The sequence below is a fragment of the Dreissena polymorpha genome, chromosome 13, assembly GCF_020536995.1.
Source record: "Dreissena polymorpha isolate Duluth1 chromosome 13, UMN_Dpol_1.0, whole genome shotgun sequence".
Lineage (NCBI taxonomy): Eukaryota > Metazoa > Mollusca > Bivalvia > Myida > Dreissenidae > Dreissena > Dreissena polymorpha.
The window spans coordinates 29,170,870-29,194,093 of NC_068367.1; the positions used below are offsets into that span (position 1 = coordinate 29,170,870).

The 23,224-nt window shown below is 37.4% G+C and overlaps 3 protein-coding genes across 4 annotated transcripts in view; all 3 read left to right on the forward strand.

The window, feature by feature from the left end:
- LOC127855149 (uncharacterized) overlaps positions 1-23,224 on the forward strand; it is a 177,634-nt gene that overhangs the window by 63,408 nt on the left and 91,002 nt on the right. Inside the window, exon 8 of one of the 2 annotated variants that reach the window (XM_052390554.1) lies at positions 21,488-21,582. The exons of the other annotated variant lie outside the window; for it this stretch is intronic. The gene's annotated coding sequence lies outside the window, so the exon portion shown is untranslated. Of the gene's footprint in view, positions 1-21,487; positions 21,583-23,224 lie in introns of those variants that run through there. 2 annotated transcript variants of the gene reach the window in all.
- LOC127854543 (bromodomain adjacent to zinc finger domain protein 2B-like) overlaps positions 1-23,224 on the forward strand; it is a 109,580-nt gene that overhangs the window by 2,120 nt on the left and 84,236 nt on the right. The window contains exons 3-11 of the mRNA XM_052389607.1: positions 2,576-3,758; positions 4,988-5,115; positions 6,734-6,955; positions 7,247-7,434; positions 7,639-7,833; positions 8,829-8,911; positions 9,276-9,404; positions 9,996-10,118; positions 12,181-12,350. Of these exons, the coding sequence (XP_052245567.1) occupies positions 2,576-3,758; positions 4,988-5,115; positions 6,734-6,955; positions 7,247-7,434; positions 7,639-7,833; positions 8,829-8,911; positions 9,276-9,404; positions 9,996-10,118; positions 12,181-12,202 (2,273 nt within the window). The 3' untranslated portion in view covers positions 12,203-12,350. The remainder of the gene's footprint in view (positions 1-2,575; positions 3,759-4,987; positions 5,116-6,733; positions 6,956-7,246; positions 7,435-7,638; positions 7,834-8,828; positions 8,912-9,275; positions 9,405-9,995; positions 10,119-12,180; positions 12,351-23,224) is intronic.
- On the forward strand, positions 12,202-21,587 carry LOC127854544 (uncharacterized). The gene is made up of 6 exons (XM_052389608.1): positions 12,202-12,350; positions 14,955-15,076; positions 16,630-16,766; positions 18,666-18,752; positions 20,768-20,889; positions 21,488-21,587. Exons 1-6 carry the CDS (start codon positions 12,202-12,204, stop codon positions 21,585-21,587), a joined length of 717 nt encoding a protein of 238 aa, XP_052245568.1.

The following is a 23,224-nucleotide window of genomic DNA, read 5'->3' on the forward strand; positions in this document are numbered from 1 at the left end:
GGTCAAGATAGATAGACCCCTCAGTATCAAGGCGTATGCCATATCAATTACAGCACTGGGAGGTCAAGATAGATAGACCCCTCAGTATCAAGGCGTATGCCATATCAATTACAGCACTGGGAGGTCAAGATAGATAGACCCCTCAGTATCAAGGCGTATGCCATATCAATTACAGCACTGGGAGGTCAAGATAGATAGACCCCTCAGTATCAAGGCGTATGCCATATCAATTACAGCACTGGGAGGTCAAGATAGATAGACCCCTCAGTATCAAGGCGTATGCCATATCAATTACAGCACTGGGAGGTCAAAATAGATAGACCCCTCAGTATCAAGGCGTATGCCATATCAATTACAGCACTGGGAGGTCAACATAGATAGACCCCTCAGTATCAAGGCGTATGCCATATCAATTACAGCACTGGGAGGTCAACATAGATAGACCCCTCAGTATCAAGGCATATGCCATATCAATTACAGCACTGGGAGGTCAAGATAGATAGACCCCTCAGTATCAAGGCATATGCCATATCAATTACAGCACTGGGAGGTCAAGATAGATAGACCCCTCTGTATCAAGGCGTATGCCATATCAATTACAGCACTGGGAGGTCAACATAGATAGACCCCTCAGTATCAAGGCGTATGCCATATCAATTACAGCACTGGGAGGTCAAGATAGATAGACCTCTCAGTATCAAGGCGTATGCCATATCAATTACAGCACTGGGAGGTCAAGATAGATAGACCCCTCAGTATCAAGGCGTATGCTATATCAATTACAGCACTGGGAGGTCAAGATAGATAGACCCCTCAGTATCAAGGCGTATGCCATATCAATTACAGCACTGGGAGGTCAACATAGATAGACCCCTCAGTATCAAGGCGTATGCCATATCAATTACAGCACTGGGAGGTCAACATAGATAGACCCCTCAGTATCAAGGCATATGCCATATCAATTACAGCACTGGGAGGTCAAGATAGATAGACCCCTCAGTATCAAGGCATATGCCATATCAATTACAGCACTGGGAGGTCAAGATAGATAGACCCCTCTGTATCAAGGCGTATGCCATATCAATTACAGCACTGGGAGGTCAACATAGATAGACCCCTCAGTATCAAGGCGTATGCCATATCAATTACAGCACTGGGAGGTCAAGATAGATAGACCTCTCAGTATCAAGGCGTATGCCATATCAATTACAGCACTGGGAGGTCAAGATAGATAGACCCCTCAGTATCAAGGCGTATGCTATATCAATTACAGCACTGGGAGGTCAAGATAGATAGACCCCTCAGTATCAAGGCGTATGCCATATCAATTACAGCACTGGGAGGTCAACATAGATAGACCCCTCAGTATCAAGGCGTATGCCATATCAATTACAGCACTGGGAGGTCAAAATAGATAGACCCCTCAATATCAAGGCATATGCCATATCAATTACAGCACTGGGAGGTCAAGATAGATAGACCCTCTCAATCCATGGAGGAAATCTTTTTGTAGCTCCTGGTTAAATCATCCACTGGTATAATTAATTTTCAGCGCTTTCCTATTATAAAGGCATATTTAGCCACTGCTATTATTCTCCCATTAAAATATGCCACCTTGTTATTTCAGGGGCTTTTTTAACAGATGTTAGACAGGTCCTTGTAATCCAAACATGATAGGGCTTGCAAGCCTAGTCATAAGCATTTGCGCAAATCTGCTGGTGGTCATAATAGATACAGTCGATCTGTTAGTGGCTTTGTTGTTTGACAAATTTTACGGCCATTTTCATTGTTATGCACACCCCTGCAATCTTGCAGCTTGACTGAATTAAATTTAGCTGTCTTTACTTTTACTTCATAACTTGATTGGCTTTGTTTTTTTATTTGATTGTTTTTGTTGATAACAATTATTTTTGAACCACATAAACAACCAGAAAACTTGAAGTCAAATTTTATTTCTTTCATAAATGATAAAATGGTAAAAATGGTAAAAATGATTGTTAACAATGTGGGGAATCACATGGCCAGATTTGAGAAAAAATGGCCGCAGATGCCTCGATTCGATGGAGAAATTGAGTCTTCAAACAGGTACATCTACCTTATTACTTACTTGCTTTTAATCAGATAACGCCTATCATAGAGCCAGCCGGAAGCGGTTTCAGCGAGTATCAACCGTTTTCCGCTGGTTGGTCTGAGTGTGGGGATAACTCATGGAATATTTGGCGATTTCGTGATGGTTTCTCCATCGAATCGAGGCATCGGCGGCCTTTTTTTCTCAAATCTGACCATGTGATTCCCCGCATTTGTTAAAGCCTTTCCAAATATAACAAAAATGTTTGTATGGTTGCGTAGTGGATATGGTGTCGGCCTAGTGAGCGAGAGGTCACGGGTTTGATACTCACTGTGGGAGCATTCTTTAGATCTCGCCTATAGACATCAAGTATTGGTTCTACGCAGGAAACAGACTGGAGAGCGTTTCAGTACGCTATTGGTTTTCCATGCAATCCAGCTTAGATAAAATGGTTTAAACTATTATTAAAACCTTTTCAAATGTAACCAGTATCTGATGTTATTTCAGGTACTAACGTTTCGTCCACCTCAAGTGGAAATGCTGCCCCAAAATCTGCCACAACGAAGGGTCACAGCAACCCATATGCCCGCCCGCTGAGTGCCAAAGACATCGCGAGTGACCTTCAATCACAGCAGCAGAAGATCAAGAAGACCAACAGCGTATCTCAGATGCAATCGGGTCCCAACGCCATGTTTAATATCGGACCAGAAGGAACACCAGTATTTGGTTATCCAGTGAACGCGTTCATGCGTCCCCAGAGTGCCTTGCGAAAGGAGACTCCTGCACAGACCTCCGGTGCGAAATCTACAACAACGAAAAAAACTAGCGAGGAAACGACAGCATCGAAAACTGGAGCGACGAAATCTACTGCCACCGCGAGTCCTAGAAAAGAAATTCCGCCGACAAAGCTCGAACGGGAAACTGACCTTAGTTTGAACGGTCAGTCAAATAATAAAGAAAATAGTGGACCGAAGAATCAGTTCGGACCGGCATCAAAAGCAATACCTGCTTCAAGTAGTTCACAGTTGTTAAATCAGAGTGTTAATAGCCCCTCTTCTAGTCCTGTAAAGGTATCTGCAGCCTCACAGACTCAAAATAGCACCCTTGCAAAGAATGTGGACTCAAGCTTGAGCTCGATTCCCTTAACTCAAGAAGTGGGCTCGGAAAATAGTTCAAAGGCTGTTGCGTACGCTAAACCAGTCTCTTCGCTGCCGCGTCCGGGTTCTGCCGTGAAATCTGGTACGCCAGATTCGCAGATGCCAGTTCGGAACCTGAATTACACTCCCACTAAACCATACCACGAAGTGGCGAATCCAAAACCTGTAATTTCAGCCACAACCAAAACTCAACAGACTAGCGAGACTATAATAACCGTGAAAGCAGAGCCGCCGAAAGGCGTAACTTATATGGCTCCCTCTGTAATAAATAAGCCAAATAAGGCAAACAAGGCTGCCTTAAGCCAGAGCAGCGGCTCAAATAGTTCCAAACTGTCCAGTGAGAGTTCTTCATCGGGAACAATGTACTATAGCAAGAAGTCGAAAGCAGATATTATGATTCACGAACAACGCCCGCCAGCCATTGGTGCGCCTTCCAAACTCCTTCGAGGAGCTGAAAAGGGGTGGGCCACAAATTTTACGTCTGGGTCAGAATTGGATGAAGCAGCAGATGATGAGTCCGAAATTCCGTCAGGGTAAGAAGTGACCGAGTCCTTGCTGTGTCCTTACATTAAAAACTTGATGGTCAGTTTTACATTCTTTATGCTCTTGATGGTCTGTTTACATACTTTATAGACGTGATGGTAAGTTTTACAGGGCCCTCAATCTGTCAAATCCACGGCCGAAATTCGGCCGCATTCCCCCCCCCCCCCTGAAAAGTATACTTTTTTCCCCTTTTGGGGGAAAAAATTCCCCCTAAAAAAAAAAATTTTTTTTTTTTTTTTATAGATAGATGTCTCATGATTACTATATCTCAATTCTATTTTAATTTAATCTTGCCAAACATACTAAATTATGAAATAAGCAATGAATATACTGCAAACATGTGCAAATGTGATAATTAGAGAGTAAGTTAAAAATCCCCCAAAATGTGAAAAACACCGCGAAAATTCCCCCTGCTATGGGTAGTGACCCGCTTCCCCTAAAATGGATTGAGGGCCCTGGTTTTACATCCTTTTGTATGGACTTGATGGTCAGTTTTGCATACTTTATGCTCTTGATGGTCTGTTTTACATACTTTATAGACGTGATGGTCAGTTTTACATCCTTTCGTATGGACTTAATGGTCAGTTTTGCATACTTCATACACTTGATGGTCAGTTGTATAGACTTCATGGACTTGATGGTTGTTTTACATACTTTATGTACTTGATGTTTATTTAACATACTTGATGGACTTGATGGTTGTTTTACATACTTTATGGACTTGATGGTGGCTTTTATTTACTTTATGGACTTTGTGGTCTGTTTTACGTAATTTATGGACTTGATGGTCAGTTTTATTTACTTTATTTACTTTGTGGTCTATTTTATGTAGTTTTTGGACTTGATGGGCAGTTTCACATACTTAATGGACATAATGGTCCTGGAAAAATGATTTTAATACAAAGACTATAGATAGAAAATTACAAAAATGCATTTAGAACAAAAATAATCTGTTATGTGCTAAACAATCACCACCATGATGACCATTCCAAGTTTAACCCTTTACCATTTAGACCTGTCTAACTAGTTTCAAGATTTTAAGGCTTCATTTCCAAACCTTAGATACTGATGAGCAGCAAACAGCATAAAACCTCAACAGACTGCGAGTTACTCCCAGGCTTTTCTGGTTTAATGCTGTTTGCACGTAGCCATTTTCACTTTGCTTCTAAGTGGGAAATGGTTAACCTGTCTTATTCCGATCACTGGCTATATTGTACAGGGAGAGGATGCCAGGTGATGGGGAGGCCAGCCTACTTGGGGATGAAAATGAGGACGAGGACTTCCCAGAAGATTGTGAAGATGACATCGTGGACAAACTAGATGACGACTGCGTTGGAGGATCCGACGGTATGAGTATTATTATTCAAGCTCTTTTTACATAAATCTGATTAGTAGTATTATTTTAGGATCAAGAAATCAAAGTTGAAGGTCACTTGAACATGCAATATTAAAAATATTTCAACAATTGCACACATTGATTAATTGTCTGAAAGTCAGGGGCATACATGTTTCGCAAACTCAAGCTTCTTTTAATAAATCTAATTGTACCTAATTAATGCTCTGTAAGACAGCAGGCTGAATCTAATTGTAATTGTTTATGTTGGATTAGAAAGCAGGCTGAGTTTTTATCATAAAACTTCTTCAGTATATTTTCTTTTTGGTCAATATTCTGATTCCGCTTTGAGTGTATTTTTTATGCCCCCTTTCGAAGAAAAGGGGGCATATAGTGATCGGACTGTCCATCTGTCTGTCCGTCCATCTTTCCGTCACACTTTGCGTTTAGGTTTCGAAAAATGCTCATAACTTCTATGTCCCTTGAGATATAACCTTCATTTGGTATGCATGTGTATATTGACAAGGCCTTTCCATACGCAACCAATTGTTTACCCCTGTGACCTTTACCTTGAAGTTAGGGTCCGTGTTTAGGTTTCGAAATCTGCGTTTAGGTTTCGAAAAATGCTCATAACTTCTATGTCCCTTGAGATAAAGCCTTCATATTTGGTATGCATGTGTATATGGACAAGGCCTTTCCATACGCACAAAAGTTTTGACCCCTGTGACCTTGACCTTGAACTTTGGGTCCGCGTTTAGGTTTCAAAATCTGCGTTAAGGTTTCGATAAATGCTCATAAATTCTATGTCCCTTGAAATATAGCCTTCATATTTGGTATGCATGTTTATATGGACATGGCCTTTCCATACGCACAAAAATTTAGACCACTGTGACCTTGACCTTGAACTTAGGGTCCTCGTTTAGGTTTTGAAATCTGCGTTTAGGTTTCGAAAAAATGCTAAAACTTCTATTAAAGCGTTTATAGGGGGCATATGTCATCCTATGGTGACAGCTCTTGTTTCACTTTAAAGATCAATATGAATCAATTCTCACTTTGTTTTGCAGGAAAAAATGTTGAAGCTTTGGTAAAGATATCTCAAAACATTAGCAAAGCTTAATGGCAGCATGTGTTAACTCTTTACCACTCAGATGCACACTTTTACGCAATTGTTATCCCATAAAAAATCAAAATAAATTTAACACCTTTAATACCTGGTTCAAGTTTTTAAAGTTTTGATTGCCAAACCTAAAATACTGATGAGCAGCAAACAGCATAGGACCTGAACAGACAGGGCACTGCTCGCAGTCTGTTCTGGTTTTTTTGCTAGTTGCATATAGCCATTTTCACTTTCTATGTGAGCATGACAGTTGGGGTAACACTTTCCCACTAAGAGGCAAAGTGAAAATTGCTATGTGCAAACAGCATAAAACCAGAACATGCTGCAAGTAACTCGCAGTCTGTTCAGGTTTTATGCTGTTTGCTGCTCATCAGTATCTAAGGGTTAGAAATGAAGCCTTTAAAACTTGAATCTAGTAAGAAAGGTCTTTAATTAAATTTAACTTTCTAAGGGACTACAAACACATCAAAATACGTATCTAAGTGTTTAAGGGTAAACAAACACCTGATTTCCAGGCGAGTCCGATGGGTATTCCTTTACCAGCAGTAGCATGTCACGCCCCTCAACCTCGACACAACGCCTAAAGTCACGACCTGTGAGCGCTGTAGAAAGTGAGGTCATCAGCGTCAGTCGATCTCAGACGGCCTCGCCCGATAGGAGCATCAAGCCTCCACTGACCAAGAGTTTGTTTCCAAACATTCCGCCAGTTGTGACTTTCGTTGCTGAGGGCGACAAAGGTATTGCTAGATTAATAAATGATTTATGTAGAATATGTTATGTGGCTTAACCTGTAGGTCTCTAAAACTTAAATATATCCATGACTTTTGCAGACTGGTTTTCTTATTTGCATTCCTATTGAATGAATTTAGCACAAGCCTAAAATCTCTGTACTGGTTAATTTTAAACCAGTCTTGCTTAGATTCTCATTTTCATATAAGTTTGCTTGAAACATTTTTGTGGTCTTGAGTAATAATATATGAATTTGAACTTTTTCATGCGAACCGTTTATTTTGATGACTTGATTTCAGTTGAGCAACTACCATGGGAAGTGAGAAAATACCTTAAATGGCGTATAACCTCCATAACTCCGAATGTTGTGAAACACTGCCTGGCGCGATCAGGATTTCGGATCACGAAACGCAACCATGACTGGCTGGGCTGCTGGGGAAAGCACATGAAATCTCAAGGATTCAAGGCGTTAAGAGAGTATCAGAAGGTTGGTGTTTTTTTTACTATTCTCGGAATGGGGCCGTGGGGCTTTGGATTGTCAAAAATCGCTTCACTTTGACTAAAATTGTGTAGTCCATCCCTCCACCTGTCACAAACAAAATTATGTGGAGATGAATATCAATTCAACATATTTGCTTGTTAATCTAGTATGTGCTTTTAAACGTTTTACCGTATTGCCTCTTTTTTTTAGCTGAACCAGTACCCAGGGTCATTCCAAATTGGCCGCAAAGATAGACTGTGGCGTAACCTCTCAAAGATGCAGGTCCACTTTGGGAAGAAGGAGTTTGGGTTTTTCCCGCAGACCTACTGCCTTCCATATGACTCAAAGCTCCTGAAACGAGCCTTTGAAGACGGAAGTACAAAGCAGAAATGGATAGTCAAACCAGTACGTTCCTATGGATTTGGCCACTCAAAATATTTTGCAAACATTGCATACTTATGATAAAACTTAAGTAATTTTTCTTCTGAAGTACAAAGCAAAAATGGATAGTCAAGCCAGTATGTTCCTATAGATTAGGCCACTACCAATGTTTTGCAAATTGTCACATACTTCTGATAAAACTTCTGTAATTTGTGTTCTGGGGTCGTACTCCAGAAGCATCTTAAGTCAAATTTTATTCTTATCCTTAAATTGGGAAATTTTCTAAAGTGTTTCATATTGCAATATATTTGCATCAAGATATACATTTAAATAACATCATTATGCCAATGTTATTTTAGGAATGCCAAAAAAAATGAGTTTTCTTTTTAAGTAAAGAAATACAAGACATTGTAATTTTTAACTTAAGTGAAATTATTTAAGAAATAACTTAAGATGTTTCTGGAATACCACCCCTGAAGTACAAAGAAGAAATGGATAGTCAAAACAGTACGACATACACAGAATTCTCTGCTTCTATGATTCTAATAGGATCATCCATTCCCATAAATATGGCCTCCACCCTTTCCTATAGGTTTATCCATTCTTATAGACTTGACCATCTTCATTCCCTTTAGGTTCAACCTTTTCTATAGTTTCAGCCACCCAGAATATTTTGCAAATGTTCGCATGTTTATACTCTCCAATCACAAACAGTGAGTTTTACATACCAACATGTTCGTTAGGCTTTGTAGATTGCGAAATGAAAAATTGTTAGGTTCAAAAGTGCTTGGTGGCTTAGAAATCTGAGAAGGCTCCAAAATTAAGACAAAAAAAAAATATATATAATGCAAAATTACTTGTAATCAGTGGCTGTTTTCTATTTGTACCTGTTTAAACTGTCATAAATGTGAGTTTTAGCATTGAAATTGTGATGGAATGTAAGATTTTATAAATTAAGAGTTATTATATATTTTTTCATGAACAGTTTGCAATGTGACAAAATTTGTTCTTTTTCATAGCCAGCTTCTGCTCGAGATATCGGAATCAAGGTTATCAGCAAACTAACCCAAGTACCAAAGAAACGGCCTGTCATAGTTCAAAGGTATGAGTCTGGTTATGAGAAAACAGGGCTTAATGCATGTGCGTATAGTGTCATCCCAGATTAGCCTGTCCACTGTGGTGCAGTCAGCGCAGGCTTATGAGGAACAACAGTGTTGACTTTTATTAAAATTTGTGATAAAGTCAGTCTCTTCTTAACGAAAATCCAGTTAAGGGGAAAATTGCAGACTGCACAGGCTAATATGGGATGACACTTTACTAAAATGCATTAAGCCCAGTTTTCCTAGGACAAGTATTGCTTTCCTATTGTGTGCAGATTGTAGTCTAAGGAGTGTTACTGTTAATGTTTTTAAAAATTGATTTTTAAAAATTATTTATCAATTTATAATTATTTTGTATGATTTCAGGTATCTTGCCCGTCCCTACCTTATCAACGATAGCAAGTTTGACATGAGGGTCTATGTGTATGTCAGCTCGTTCGATCCGCTACGGCTCTACGTGTTTGAAGACGGACTTGCAAGATTTGCCTCAATGAAGTATTCTTAAATAATTAAAAAGAATATAAACTTTCGTACATAAAGTTGACAGAAACTGAATCCCCAACTATAGTTACAACAAACTGAACAGCCAACTTAAGTATTAAGTGTATGTGCATAAAGTGTTGTCCCAGATAAGGTTGTGCAGTCTGCACAGGCTAATTAGGTACAACACTTTCCACTTTTATGGATTTTTTGTTAAAAAGAAGTCTCTTCTTAGGGAATATCAAGCAGAGGTGTCAAAGTTCAGGATTATTTCTGAATTCAGGATTTAGGCCCTCAAAAACTGCTTTTGATATTGATATAAATTAGAGGATTTTTGTTCTGGTATTCTAAGATTTTTGTCACAAAATGTCATTTTAAACACGAATTATTTTGATTTGACGGATTGTTAACACAGTTAACATTATTAAATTAATTATTAACCCTCTTTTGGCACTGGCCCCCACATGTAAGGCTTATTTTCAGGATTTTAGATTTTGGGCATTTGACACACTGCATAGGCTAATCTTCGATGTCACTTGAGGTACATGCATTAAACCCCGTTTTCCCAGAAAATGGCTTATAAAGTTGAACATTTTTTCCTTCCAGGTATTCCAGTTCCATGAAACATCTCGCAAACAAGTTCATGCACCTGACAAACTACTCGGTGAACAAGAGAAATGCTGACTACCAGGCCAATGCAGACGATACTGTGTGTCAAGGGCACAAGTGGTAAGTGTCAAGGTCACAAGTGGAAAGTTTTTAGGTCACAAGTGATAAGTGTCAAGATCACAATTATTGTAAGTTTCAAGGTCACAAGTGGTAGTTTTAAAGTCACAAATGATTTGTGTCAAGGACTCAATATGTAAGTTTCAAGGTCAATGTTACAAGTGGTAAGTGTCAAAGTTGCAAACGGTAAGTTTCAAGGTCTCAAGTGATAAGTGTCAAGGTCACAAGTGATAGGTGTCAAGATCACAAGTTGTAAGTGTCAAGGTCACAAGTGGTAAGTGTCAAGGTCACAAGTGATAATTGTCAAGATCACAAGTTGTAATTGTCAAGGTCACAAATGGTAATGTTCAAGGTCACAAGTGATAAGTTTCAAGATCACAAATGCTAAGTGTCAAGGTCATAAATGGTAAGTGTCATGGTCACTATTGGTAACTGTCATGGAGCAAATAGTCAAGGTCACAAGTGGTATGTGTCAACTTAGTAACTGTCATGGAGCAATTTATAATAGTCAAGGTCACAAGTGGTAAGTGTCAACGTAACAATTTATAAGAGTCAAGGTCACAAGTGGCAAGTGGTTGTGATTGTAGAGGAATGAAAATCAATCACACTCTTGAAAATCCGGGAAGCCTCTTGAACGCGGAATCTCCTGTATTTTAACTAACCGTTCTTCATTTTAACAAATTGTTCTTCATGGGATGATGGCTATAATGTAGAGAATCCAACTTGCAGTCAATGCTATTTAATGGCGGCAATTAAATTGAAATAGAGTCTGAATTGTGGCCAATATCATTGACATAATTTTTGCGACAACTTCTTAACCCTTTGCATGCTGGGAAATTTGTCGTCTGCTAAAATGTTGTCTGCTGAATTTCTAAAATTAGCATTTTCTTCGTGTGTTTTTTTTTCAAATAATACTATCAGAATAGCAAACAGTTTGGATCCTGATGAGACGCCACGTTCTGTGGCATATCATCTGGATCCAAACTGTTTGCAAAAGCCTTTAAAATTCGGTTCCAGCACTGAAAGAGTTAAGAGTGGCACAATTAAGTGGTGAAAATCTTTTTTGATCAAGCAGGAACCCTGCTAATGCTAATGATTTGTTTTAATGCATAAGAACACATAATGTTTTATAAGCCAAAACCAATGATTAAGTGTTGACAATTGTATTTGAGCCAGCAAGAACCTTGCTAAAGCCGTACGTTAACATTTATTAATACAAAAAATCTAAACCTGACAATAATACTTATAAATAATACTTCCATTAAAATTCCATTTCAATTGGAATTCAAGTTTTTGCAGCATTATCTAGTTGCTCTCCTAGATAAACAAAGATAATATGCAATAAGAAATTAATTTGTGTTTAAAAATACAATGAGCTGAAATGTATACATTAAAGATGGTATACAATTTGTATAAATGTACAAAAGTTATTTAATTAGTTTTAACTTCATCCCATTCCTCTCCAACATCTCTTCAGTGTATTTCAGCATGTTTATGGATTTATTAGAGTTATACCAGACTAAGCAGACTTTCCTGAAACCATCTTTCCGACTTACAAGACCAACATATTTTATGTGGGTTCGAAAGTTATTCACTTAGAAATAATTCAGTAATTTCATATCACTCCAGCAAGTTTTGTAATTTGTTGGACTAAAGACTGACACTCTTTTGGGAGCTTTCAGGAAATGTGTTATACCTATGAAATTTCATATGAGCCATGCTCTGTGAAAATGGGATTAAATGCATGTGTGTAAAGTGTCTTCCCAGATTAGCATGTGTAGTCCCCACTGGCTGATCAGGGACGACTCTTCCCACCTTAACTGGATTTTGGCTAAGAAGAAACAAAAAATACGATAAAAGTAGAAAGTGTTGTCCCTGATTAGCCGGTGCAGACTGCACAGGCTAATCTGGGATGACACATTACACACATGCATTAAACCCCCTTTTCACACATCATGGCTAACATGAACTTATGTAGGACTTTTCATGAAGGTTGCTGGTGGTCTCCTGCTCATTCTTATACCTATTAAGTTTTATATGAACTTATATGGGACTTATTATAAAGGTTGCAGGTGGTCTCCTGCTGATGGAAGGTGAAAAGGAAGCCCTGGAAGGGAAAGAGGTCAAGTACTTTGATCTGTACCCAGAAAGGTCATACAAGGAGGGATCTGCAGCCCAGACCCACTTCCGTCTGGCAGAGTCTCAGTTTTATAGGCTGCTAAATACCGGAATGACGTGAGTGCCGTACTGAACTTAAACACTGTCAACAAATCTACACTTGTTCTTGCATTACTATTCAATCTGTTAAAAGGCCTGCGTTTTTTGTAAGTAATGTGAAAAAACCATAACAAACTAAAATGCTGATTTTAGACTCCAGTGGCTCCTAGTTTTCCTAGTTGTTTTATTAAGTGCTCCTAGTTTGTTTATATTATTTAATTCCTCCTAGGATTCCTAGTTTTCATTTTAAAGCACTTTGTGGCCAAATATTATTGTTATCGATGTGTTTTTAAGTTTAATGTGCGGATATTTGGTGGACTATGTTGCTTGCAGTTATGTAACTTATGCATAGTCTATTATTTTCCCATGACAATTTGGGGTAAGTGTGGCACAAACCAATTTTACAAAGAATTATTTTCCATATTCTGTATTCATGGTTCTCCACCATTATCTTTTTTACTAACTCGTAAATAAAATACCCAGTCTTTGGGATCGCTGGTCTCATAGTATAGCAGTGCAAGAAGAGGTGTTTATTTGTTGACAGTTTCAACATTTAAAAAATGATAAGCAATAGTAGCCAAATAGTCTACTAGTTTTGGAAGTGACCCAGCCAGCTACTGTCAAACTGGGTAGTTTAACAGAGTTGTCTCCAATAAATTAATGAAAGGGTTGGATATATATATGTTCCTTATTGGAAAGATTAAATTATCAAAAGTTTTCACAATAAATTAAAGTAACATTCCTACTCAAAATCAACGAACATTTCGTACAATATTTCGTAAAATAAAGCTAAACAATTAAAAATCATTGTTCCTTATGGCATTGCCGAAATTTCAACGCCGGATGTGGTCTGGTAAGATAGATGTTTGTGTATACAGAATGCTCGTTTTTATTATGGTTTTAACATGGTACCATTTTAGTGTTAGTGTGTCTTATGAATAGATATATTCGCAGGAAATAAGCATGGAATTTATTGTGTCCACAAATAAATAAAAACGAGCATTTTGTATCAACACAAATCTATGTAATCTAACCACATCTAGCGTTGAAATTGTGGCTATTGCTATAAAGAACACTGATTGTTTAGGTGTTAACTTTATTTTTCGAAATACTTTACGAAAGTTTCGTTGATTTTGAGCGTTATAGAGACTTTAAATATTCATGTATCATAAAGTACTTATATTATTCTGAATTCTACCTTCTCAGAAAAGTTCAGTGCATTTGGGTCTCAGAGAAACACCTTAGCGCCCATGGCTCTCTTGTTTCAGAGACATTACTTAAAGGCCTGGGTATCACATGAGGATTTCATTATGTTCTCTGTTTGATATAATATACTAATCAATCAATGATTCTGAATTACCGTTAATGCTTATTCCTGAATGTTTTTTTGCTGGAAAAATTAAAAGTTAATTTATGTGTTTTTAGTTGTGCAAAGTTTGTTTAAATTTTAGCTTTAAATGGTAGCTTTAAATGATTACATTCGTTTCTCTTAAAAACATACTTTAACAATTATTGGTAATTAATCGACATGTGCTTTTTGTTTACACTATTTCAAATGTGCTTACTGTATAAAATTCAGTACACAATGTATTAATTAAGTAATTATTTAAAAAAAATGTACATGTTCAATTTTTACAAACTGTTTGTGTGGCTTCATTTCAGTAAAACCAATTTAGTGAAAGTGGAATACGTCCTTAATCCAGATCTGGTGCATCATTTCAGGTTAGTTTAATTGCTTTATTTCTTATCTCAACTAAGCACAAATCTATTTTAAAACGTTAGGCAATCAGTTTTTCAAATTTAGCCAATCAGCTTTGCCCAGTCATCCCAAGTTCATCCCTTTACATTTTCGCCTAAGACTAAGAAAAGATCTCACGTAAAGTGCTTGTGCGAACTTTGAATTGTGTGAGCTTTTGTGGTCAGCTAGTAACTGATGCTACTATTATAGTTAACCATTTTCTGTGGACAGTTACTGTCAATCTAACAGTAGACAATTTTCGTTTTTTAGATGGCATGTTTTGTTTATTTACGTGCATGTTTCTTTATAAGATGGAAATTAATTCTTAAATTTATTACTTTTGGGAATTGTGGTCTAGTTGTTGGACGCTGGTCATAAGAATCAGAAGGTCCCTGGTTTGAATTTCTGCTCAAACGCTTCTTTTTCTGGGCAAAAAGTTAATCCCAGGCATGCTCCTCTCTACCCAGGTGTTAAAATGGATACATTTGAGGGAAATAATCCAATGTATTGTGGCTGAGTTTAAACGGACAACCTATATCCCAGTGATTGTGGGGTTAACCCTTTACCTCTTAGGTACAGATTTTGACGCATTTGTAGTCACATAGAAAGTTGAATTTAGTTAAAGACCTGTCTTTCTAAATTTAAATTTTAAAGGCTTCATTTCTAACCCTTAGATAGATATTGATGAGCAGCAAACAGCATAAAACCTGAACAGACTGCGAATTACTAGCAGGCTGTTCTGGTTTTATGCTGGTTGCAAAGCCATTATCACTTTGCTTTTTATGTGGAAAGGGTTAAATGTAAAAGTGGTCTGAAGATGAACCCTCATCAATAGACTATAAAAATTAAACTTTAAACCTTAAACCTTTACCTTTTTCTCTTAGGGAATGTCGAGAAAGCTTAAAAAAGAAGCATGGGGAGGAGTTTTCCTACCCTGTGTTGGCGTTTCACGGCACAATGGAGACGAATATCAAGCCTATATGTGAGACTGGATTCAAAATACCTGGTGTGTGTAAAATACAATTGGGACACGCTCTGAGAATGTGGTGTTGAATGCATGTGTGTTAAGTGTCATCTCAGATTAGCCTGTGCAGTCTGCACAGGCTAATCAGGGACGACACTTTCTGCCTTAACTGGATTTTTGATAAGAAGAGAAGTTCTTAAAACGAAAAATGTCATAAAACTGGAAGTGTTGTCTCTAATAAGCCTGTGCAGACTGCACGGGTTACTGAGTAATGTGGGACGACACTTTATGCACATGCTGCGTTAGATCCCCTTTTCTCAGAGTGCGGGTCAATTAGATTGTTTAAGTAAAATACAGTTTACTATGCCTTTAACTTTATTAGCTGTGTTTGCTTTTTGACATGAAGGAATGATGTATTTTGTTGAAGTACAATGCATATTTGGCTTTATGGAGTTAGTTATCATCTTTGAAGAGAAATTCCTACTCATCGCTTTGAGATGGAGTAAAATGTTCCTGAGGACGGATTTTGAACATATAATTGTTTGGTTTGAAAATACATTTATAGCTGATAATAGAGTTAACAATAGAGAACATGTATATACAGTGGAGAACTATTTTTATAATGAGTATATCCATGTGACACATAATACATTTAAAATGCAACATTCCAGAAAACCCAAACTTGTTAATTGTATTCCAAAAATGGGAGGCAAATAGTGATCACAAAGACGGTATTTTCAACTTTTCACCCGTCTGTCTGTCTGTCTGTCTGTCTGTGCTTTTTTTGTGCAGAGCCTTACGCAGGAAGTATTAAAGGGATTCAAATGGAACAACATATCATGATGGGGGGCTTTAAGGAGAAGTTTGAGAACCATAACTCTGGCTTTAGGATTTACAGAGTTAATTCCCTGTAGTCAATGTTCATGTTCTGAGCTTATATCCTTAGTATTGAAGGTTTTTAAATTAAACACAATAATAATTAATATACAAATATATTGACAATGAAAAAATCTTTATTAGTGTCTTAGTGTATTTGTTGGCGTTTGTAGTTATCATGTGTTGGCATAGGGATCTGACGAAAGTATTCTTGTCACCAATAGAATGCTATTTACATGTTTTCATTATGTCAAGAGCTTTTGTAAACAATATTTGTCTTCCTTCACAGTGATGCTGTAATGTGTTCTCGCATTCTCACTACAAATACAAATAGTTATAATATATATTGTTGGTGATAAATAGTGGTCAACATTGTGTTGAATAGCGAAAAATGTTTACTATAAATGAACATTTATATCATGTTTCAGTATTTGGGCCTCGTTCTGTGAAAATGGATGAAATGCATGTGAATTAAGTTTTAATCAGGGTGGTCATTTTTCGCCTAGTCAGGAATTTTGTTTATAACAGACTCCCATTTTAACAAAACTACAATAACAGCAGAAAGTTGTGTCCCTCATTAGCCTGAGCAGACTGCACAGGCTAATCAGGGACGACTCTTTATGCACATGTGCATATTTGCCCAGTCTTCCCAGAGCAAAGCTAAATTAAAAGTGAACATTTATAATACCACATTTAAGTGTTTCATTTGAATGCTTCAGGGGACAACGTCCATGCGCATCGTACAGACACTGGCTGGTATGGAAAGGGTGTCTACTTCAGTGAATACCCCGCCTACTCTATGGGTTACATCAAGGGCGCAACCCAACTGCTGCTCTGTCAAGTTCTACAGGGCAAAGTATAAAAACTTGTTGTTGATGTTTCAATTAAGCCTTGTTCTGGGGAAACTGGATTAGGTGCACGTGCGTAAAGTGGCGTCCCAGATCAGCATGTGCAGTGGGCACAGGCTAAACAGGGATGACACTGTACGTTTTATATGGAATTTTATTTTAAAAGAAGTCTGTTCTAAAAGAAAATTTAGTGTAGGCAGAAAGTGCCTTCCTAATCAGCCTGTGCTGACTGTGCAGGCTAATCTGGTACAACACTTTATGTACCTGCATTAAGCCCTGTTTTTCCAAGACGAGACTCAATAACATTTGTTGATGATGTTCAATTGAAGTGGGCATACTTTAGAAACAATTCAATTCTGAGATGCTTCTTTGTAAATAAACAGCAAATTTAGATTTATTTATTGACAGATTGACACCAATAAAATTATACATTGAACAGATGATACATGAATGTGTATGTGATTGTTTATTTAGGAATTGTGCATTGACCAATTTTGGCAGTATTGTGGCCGTTGGTTTTTTTCACTATGAATCAGCAACTATATATGCTGAAAAATGAAAGCCTTTTGTCTAGGTTGGTAGACTTTGAACTAATTTCACAGGTTCCTACACTAAATTCAAAAGTGTTCTTTTTGGTCCAACCAATGTTGGCAGAATTCTAGTCCTTTTCATATTTTCAGCTATACATATATGATATAAAGGAAAGTCAATCATTGCTAATTTGTTAATTTTAAGAAAGATGAAAAGGAGATATTTTGATTTGCTTTGAATATTATTTCACTGACAATGACTTACATTTTATGTCAGTTTCTGACTTGTATTTATTTGATACAGTACTTTTTTCCTTTTATTATAAAGTACCAGAAAAAGGCACATTCCTAATTGAGGAAAAATAAATCCCAATTGCTGTCTTGAAATATTTCCAAAAGCAAGGACAGTTGTTAATTTTGTTCCATTTTCTGCAAGTGAACAATTGAAATGAGCACTTAAATTGAACATTTGAAGCAAAAAGGCATGTAAAAGATTATGTAAATAGGTTTATTAAATTAAGTGCTAATTAATTAAAATGACTCATTATTCCCAACTTGCAGATTTCTCTTGCGAATGTAACCGATTTCAGGGGGTTTTGCTATTATATTTCCTGATTTGCAAGGTACTTGCCTACATAAAAATGGCTGATACACATAATGCATGTTGACTCTTCTTCCAATCAAGAAGACATTTATTATTAAGTTAAGATTGTGATAAAAAGAACAGATTCTTGAATGCATTATATTTTTACTTTTTGAAAGGAGTATCCCACACTGTTTTTTTCAGTACTGCTTTAGTTGTGAACAAAGAAGTTTTCTATTAAAAAATGATAGGGTCTCAGCAAGGGGCCAAGGACACCAGTTCTGTGCTTATGGCTATTTATATCCCTGTGTTAATAAAGATCATTATTGTGGGGTGGTTAAGGTGGGGGAGTGCAGAAAAGCTTCAATCAATGGAGCTAAGTAAAAATGACCCAATGTGGGAAATCGAGGCTTAATGCATCTGCGTAAAGTATCATCTCAGATTAGCCTGTGCAGTCTTCACCAGATAATTCAGGACAACACTTTCTACTGTTATGTTTTTGTTCGTTTTAATGAAGTCTCTTCCTAGCTCAAATCCAGATTAGGCAGAAAGTGTCATCCCTGATTAAAATGTGCAGATTGAACAGGCTAGTTTGGGATGAAACTTTACACTTATGCATTAAACCCAGTTTTCGCAGAGTGCTGCTCAAATATTATTGCATTGAATGGCAACATTTATTGATTAATCAATAGTCACTTAAATGATAAAGTCTATATCAGGCCTATCAGTGTACGAAGCTTATTCACGGGCATTCCCTGATGAAAGGTTATGATTCCCACGTGTCTCCCTGCAAGAAAGAGCTTGTCATCTTCAACAAGTATCACATTCTGCCCCAGTACATCGTCCACTATCAGCAGAATGCTGGAGAATTCAAATACACTGTAGGATTTTACCTTTTTCTACACAGATACCATTACTTATTCTCAGTCCCAGAGAAAATCATATATAATTATGCCCCCCTTCGAAGAAGAGGGGGTATATTATTTTTGCACATGTCGGTTCGTCCGTCCGTATGTCCGTCCACCAGATGGTTTCCGGATGATAACTCAGGAACGCTTACGCCTAGGATCATGACACTTCATAGGTACATTGATCATGACTGGCAGTTGACCCCTATATATTTTGAGGTCACTAGGTCAAAGGTCGAGGTCACAGTGACTCGTTCTTGGACGCAGTTTAGGACCACATTTGCAGATTATATTATGTACTGGTGTTGTGGGGTCTTCGTCCCCACCAGATGGTTTCCGGATGATAACTCAAGAACGCTTACGCCTAGGATCATGAAACTTCAAAGGTACATTGGTCATGACTGGCAGATGACCCCTATTGATTTTGAGGTCACTAGGTCAAAGGTCAAGGTCACAGTGACTCGTTCTTGGATGCAGTTTAGGACCACATTTGCAGATTATATTATGTACTTGTGGCGTGGGGTCTCCGTCCCCATCAGATGGTTTCCGGATGATAACTCAAGAACACTTACGCCTAGGTTCATGAAACTTCATAGGTACATTGATCATGACAGGCAGATGACCCCTATTGATTTTCAGGTCACTTTGTCAAAGGTCAAGGTCACAGTGACTCAAAATAGTAAAATGGTTTCCGGATGATAACTCAACAATACTTACGCCTAGGATCATGAAACTTCATAGGTACATTGATCATGACTGGCACATGACCCCTATTGATTTCCAGGTCACTAGGTCAAAGATCAAGGTCACAGTGACTTGAAACAGTAAAATGGTTTCCGGATGATAACTCAAGAATGCTTACGCCTAGGATCATGAAACTTCATAGGGACATTGATCATGACTGGCAGATGACCCCTATTGATTATAGGTCACTAGGTCAAAGGTCAAGGTCAAAGTGACTCGAAAGAGTAAAATGGTTTCCGGATATTAACTCAAGAATGCTTACACCTAGGATCATGAAACTTCATAGGTACATTGATCATGACTGGCAGATGACCCCTATTGAATTTCAGGTCACTAGGTCAAAGGTCAAGGTCACAGTGACAAAAAACGTAATCACACAATGGCTGCAACTACAACTGACAGCTCATATGGGGGGCATGCATGTTTTACAAACAGCCCTTGTTTAAGACCTCTCTTGCTAGATTCAAATTTTAAAGGTTTCATTTCTTATCCAATGGTCTGAAGAGCAGCAACCAGCATAAAACCTAAACAGTCTGCGAGTTTTATGCTGGTTGCAGCATAAAGCCATGTTCACTTTTCTTCTGAGCAGAAATGGGTTAAGCTTGTCTTTCTTAAAATGTCACCTTTATTCAAGATCCAATGAAATGGATCAGTGTGCTTGTTATGTTGAACATTTTGGGTACACTTGTTTTTCAGAAATGGCATTTCTTTCAAACTGTTTATAATATTTATTCAAATTTCCCATATTAAAATGAGCTAATGGGCAAATTGGGATAAATCAAATATATGATTGAAGCTCTGTGAAAAGGGGCTTTAACGCATGTGCGTTAAGTGTCAGCCCAGATTAGCCCCTAATACACTGTACGCACAGGCATTAAACGCCATTTTCGCATTCCACATCCCATATATATTAAGCAGGTTATCGTTGTTTTGGTCAGCTAGTTCTGTCAGAATTGTTAATGAGATTTCACCTAAATTAAAACATATATTCCCGTATATAAATGAATTCATGAGCAAAATATGCTCATGTGAAATTTCTAAAACTGATGGGGCTTTTTAAACATGGAAATGTGTAAATATATAATATTAGAAAGTTTAAAGTATCAGTAAGCTAATTTCTCTCGAATGGTCACATTATATAACCAAATATAATAATGTTGATTCGTTAAAAATCTGGAAAGTGGATTTTTTTATCAGCTTTTCATGTTGTAGTCACCCCCAAAACCAACATCGGCTGCTGGTAGCACAGCAGAAGGCAAGAAAGGGAAGGGAAGAAGAAGAGAGGAAAGCTTAGGATAGACGAATTAACAGACACTGAGATGTTAAAAAACAAGCATGACCAGGCTGTGGCCATGCCTTCATCAAGGTCTGTGTAGCGGCAATAAGGGTGCGAGTCTGAAGAAAATGGGTTATTTAACTGCTACTATAGTCATGGAAATCATATTGATAAAGACTTTTGTAAACGCGATAAGCTACCACAGGGCCCTTATTTACCAACCCATTATTTGACTTAAGAACAAAAAATAGTCTGAGAACCAAGAAAGATATGTTCCGCGTGTGAATATTTACAGGCTACCACTTGGGGTAATGTCCTTAACAAAATGTTACATTGAATTACCGGTTTTAATTCTCTAATATTTCTCTATAAACAACGTGAAAGCATTAAATAAATAATATTTACGAACAATAGCTTATATTTGAATAAATTATCATCAGGTAATGTATAATGGTGGCAGGTATCTGATAGAACTGAGTTCAGATCTCTGCGCTGAGGTGGTTCAAGCGGGAAAGAAACCACTACCAAGAAACTCAATGTACAGGAAAGAAAATAGGTTAAAAACAACTATGCACACAAAAGAGACAACTTTAAAATGGAATTTTTGACTGGTAACACATTGAATATTTATAAATGTCACTCTGTCATATGCATATTTGTGTATATATTACCATTCGTTTTCTTGCAGCACATTGGATGGATACAATATTCAGTTCACAGGGACTTTCCAGAACACCCAGGCCGGTATGACGGCCCTGGTCAAATCACATGGCGCAACAATAGGTTAGTCATGTTATATCATGTAACGCAATTATAGGTGACTGATCATAAACACAGAAACAATAGGTAACTGATGTGTCAGAGAAATAAATACATTGTGTGTAAGGGGACATGTATATAAGGAAAAAAGCTTTTTATGATATTTAAATAAACAAAAAAATTCACAAAGAAGAAGAATTTATGGGTGGGCTAATTATATGGGGTAAATAAATGCCAAGAAGGTACGCAGGTTTTAACAGTACAAAAATAACTAACGAGGTAAAATGTAGCTTCATGAATTTATGGGTGTTAATATACACTAAAACTTTAACCCATGGAGAAAAAACATACACTTAAATAGAATTAATGGCATATTTTATAACAGCTATTGGTAGAAGCGAATGAACAATTACAGGAAATTGTGTACATAAGGAGCATAAGCTAAACAATATTTATGTGAGAAAATTTATATTTAAACAAGTGTTTTGTAGATTAATGTAAGCTTAACAATGAATATTGCTGTATTTGAGTAAATATAGTAGATATAATGGCATTAAATACATGCTAAATCCAATGTACTTCCAAGTTAAAATCAAATATAAATTAGCTACAACTTTAACCCATTTAAGCCTAGTGGACTCTCCCATCCTTCTAAATTGGATCAATTTATTTCCAAAATTAGGGATGTCTAGTATATTTATTTCTATATTTAGAATATTTCTTACAGAAATTCCTTTAAGCAAACAGTGAAGACCCTGATGAGACGTTGCATCATGCGGTGTCTCATCTGGGTCTACGCTGTTTGCCAAGGCCTTTTTTCTAGACACTAGGCATAAATCGGTTAAAAGAATGTATGTTACTAGAATACAAAAAGTAGATATTTAATATTGTTGGTGCTAAAAAAACATTTCAAGATTATTTTGTTGCAGGAACAAAAGCTGTTTTCAGTCTACTGATAGCCTCGAAGCTGGATTTTGATCTATCAACAAACAAAATCCTTCAGGCTAACAAGAAAGGGGTAAATACTTGCAGTCCGTGTGTGTGTATTTCAAAGCTTATTTACCTGTTCACCAGCCTCTGTATAGAGTGCATCTATCAGGTGGACCTGCCCCTGTGACCTTTCAGGGGAAAAATTTAATTTTGAGCCAAATTAGGTCAAATTTAACCCAGCGACCCAGGGTATTCTCCAAAGAATAATTTTGATCAAAATAGAGAATACTTGCTGTCTTCTATCTGTGCTTAATAATATAGATTCATAAAATTATTATGCCTCCCTTCGAAGAAGAGGGGGTATATTGCTTTGCTCATGTTGGTAGGTCGGTCGGTCCGTCCGTCCGTTCACCAGGTGGTTTCCGGATGATAACTCAAGGACGCTTGGGGCTAGGATCATGAAACTTCATAGGTACATTGATCATGACGCGCAGATGACCCCTATTGATTTTGAGGTCACTAGGTCAAAGGTCAAGGTCACAGGTGAAGGTCACATTTACTGGAAATAGGCATTTTAAGGATTTAGCATGGTTCAAACAAGGGAAACAACTACCGTTTATGCATGTCCTTTTTATTACAGCATTTGCCTCCCTTTAATTCATTTAAAATCTCATTTTACAGCAGAGATTCCAAATCTGACCTATGAATGAGTCCCATAGAGTAAAAGTTATGTGTT

Bases quoted from the DNA above. Each gene is read 5' to 3' on its own strand.
- LOC127854544 (XM_052389608.1), top strand. From the start codon at position 12,202: ATGGAAGGTGAAAAGGAAGCCCTGGAAGGGAAAGAGGTCAAGTACTTT. The intron at 18,753-20,767 runs GTAGGATTTTAC...GGCTGCTGGTAG, and splicing joins CTGGAGAATTCAAATACACT to CACAGCAGAAGGCAAGAAAG. The intron at 20,890-21,487 runs GTCTGTGTAGCG...GTTTTCTTGCAG, and splicing joins GTGGCCATGCCTTCATCAAG to CACATTGGATGGATACAATA.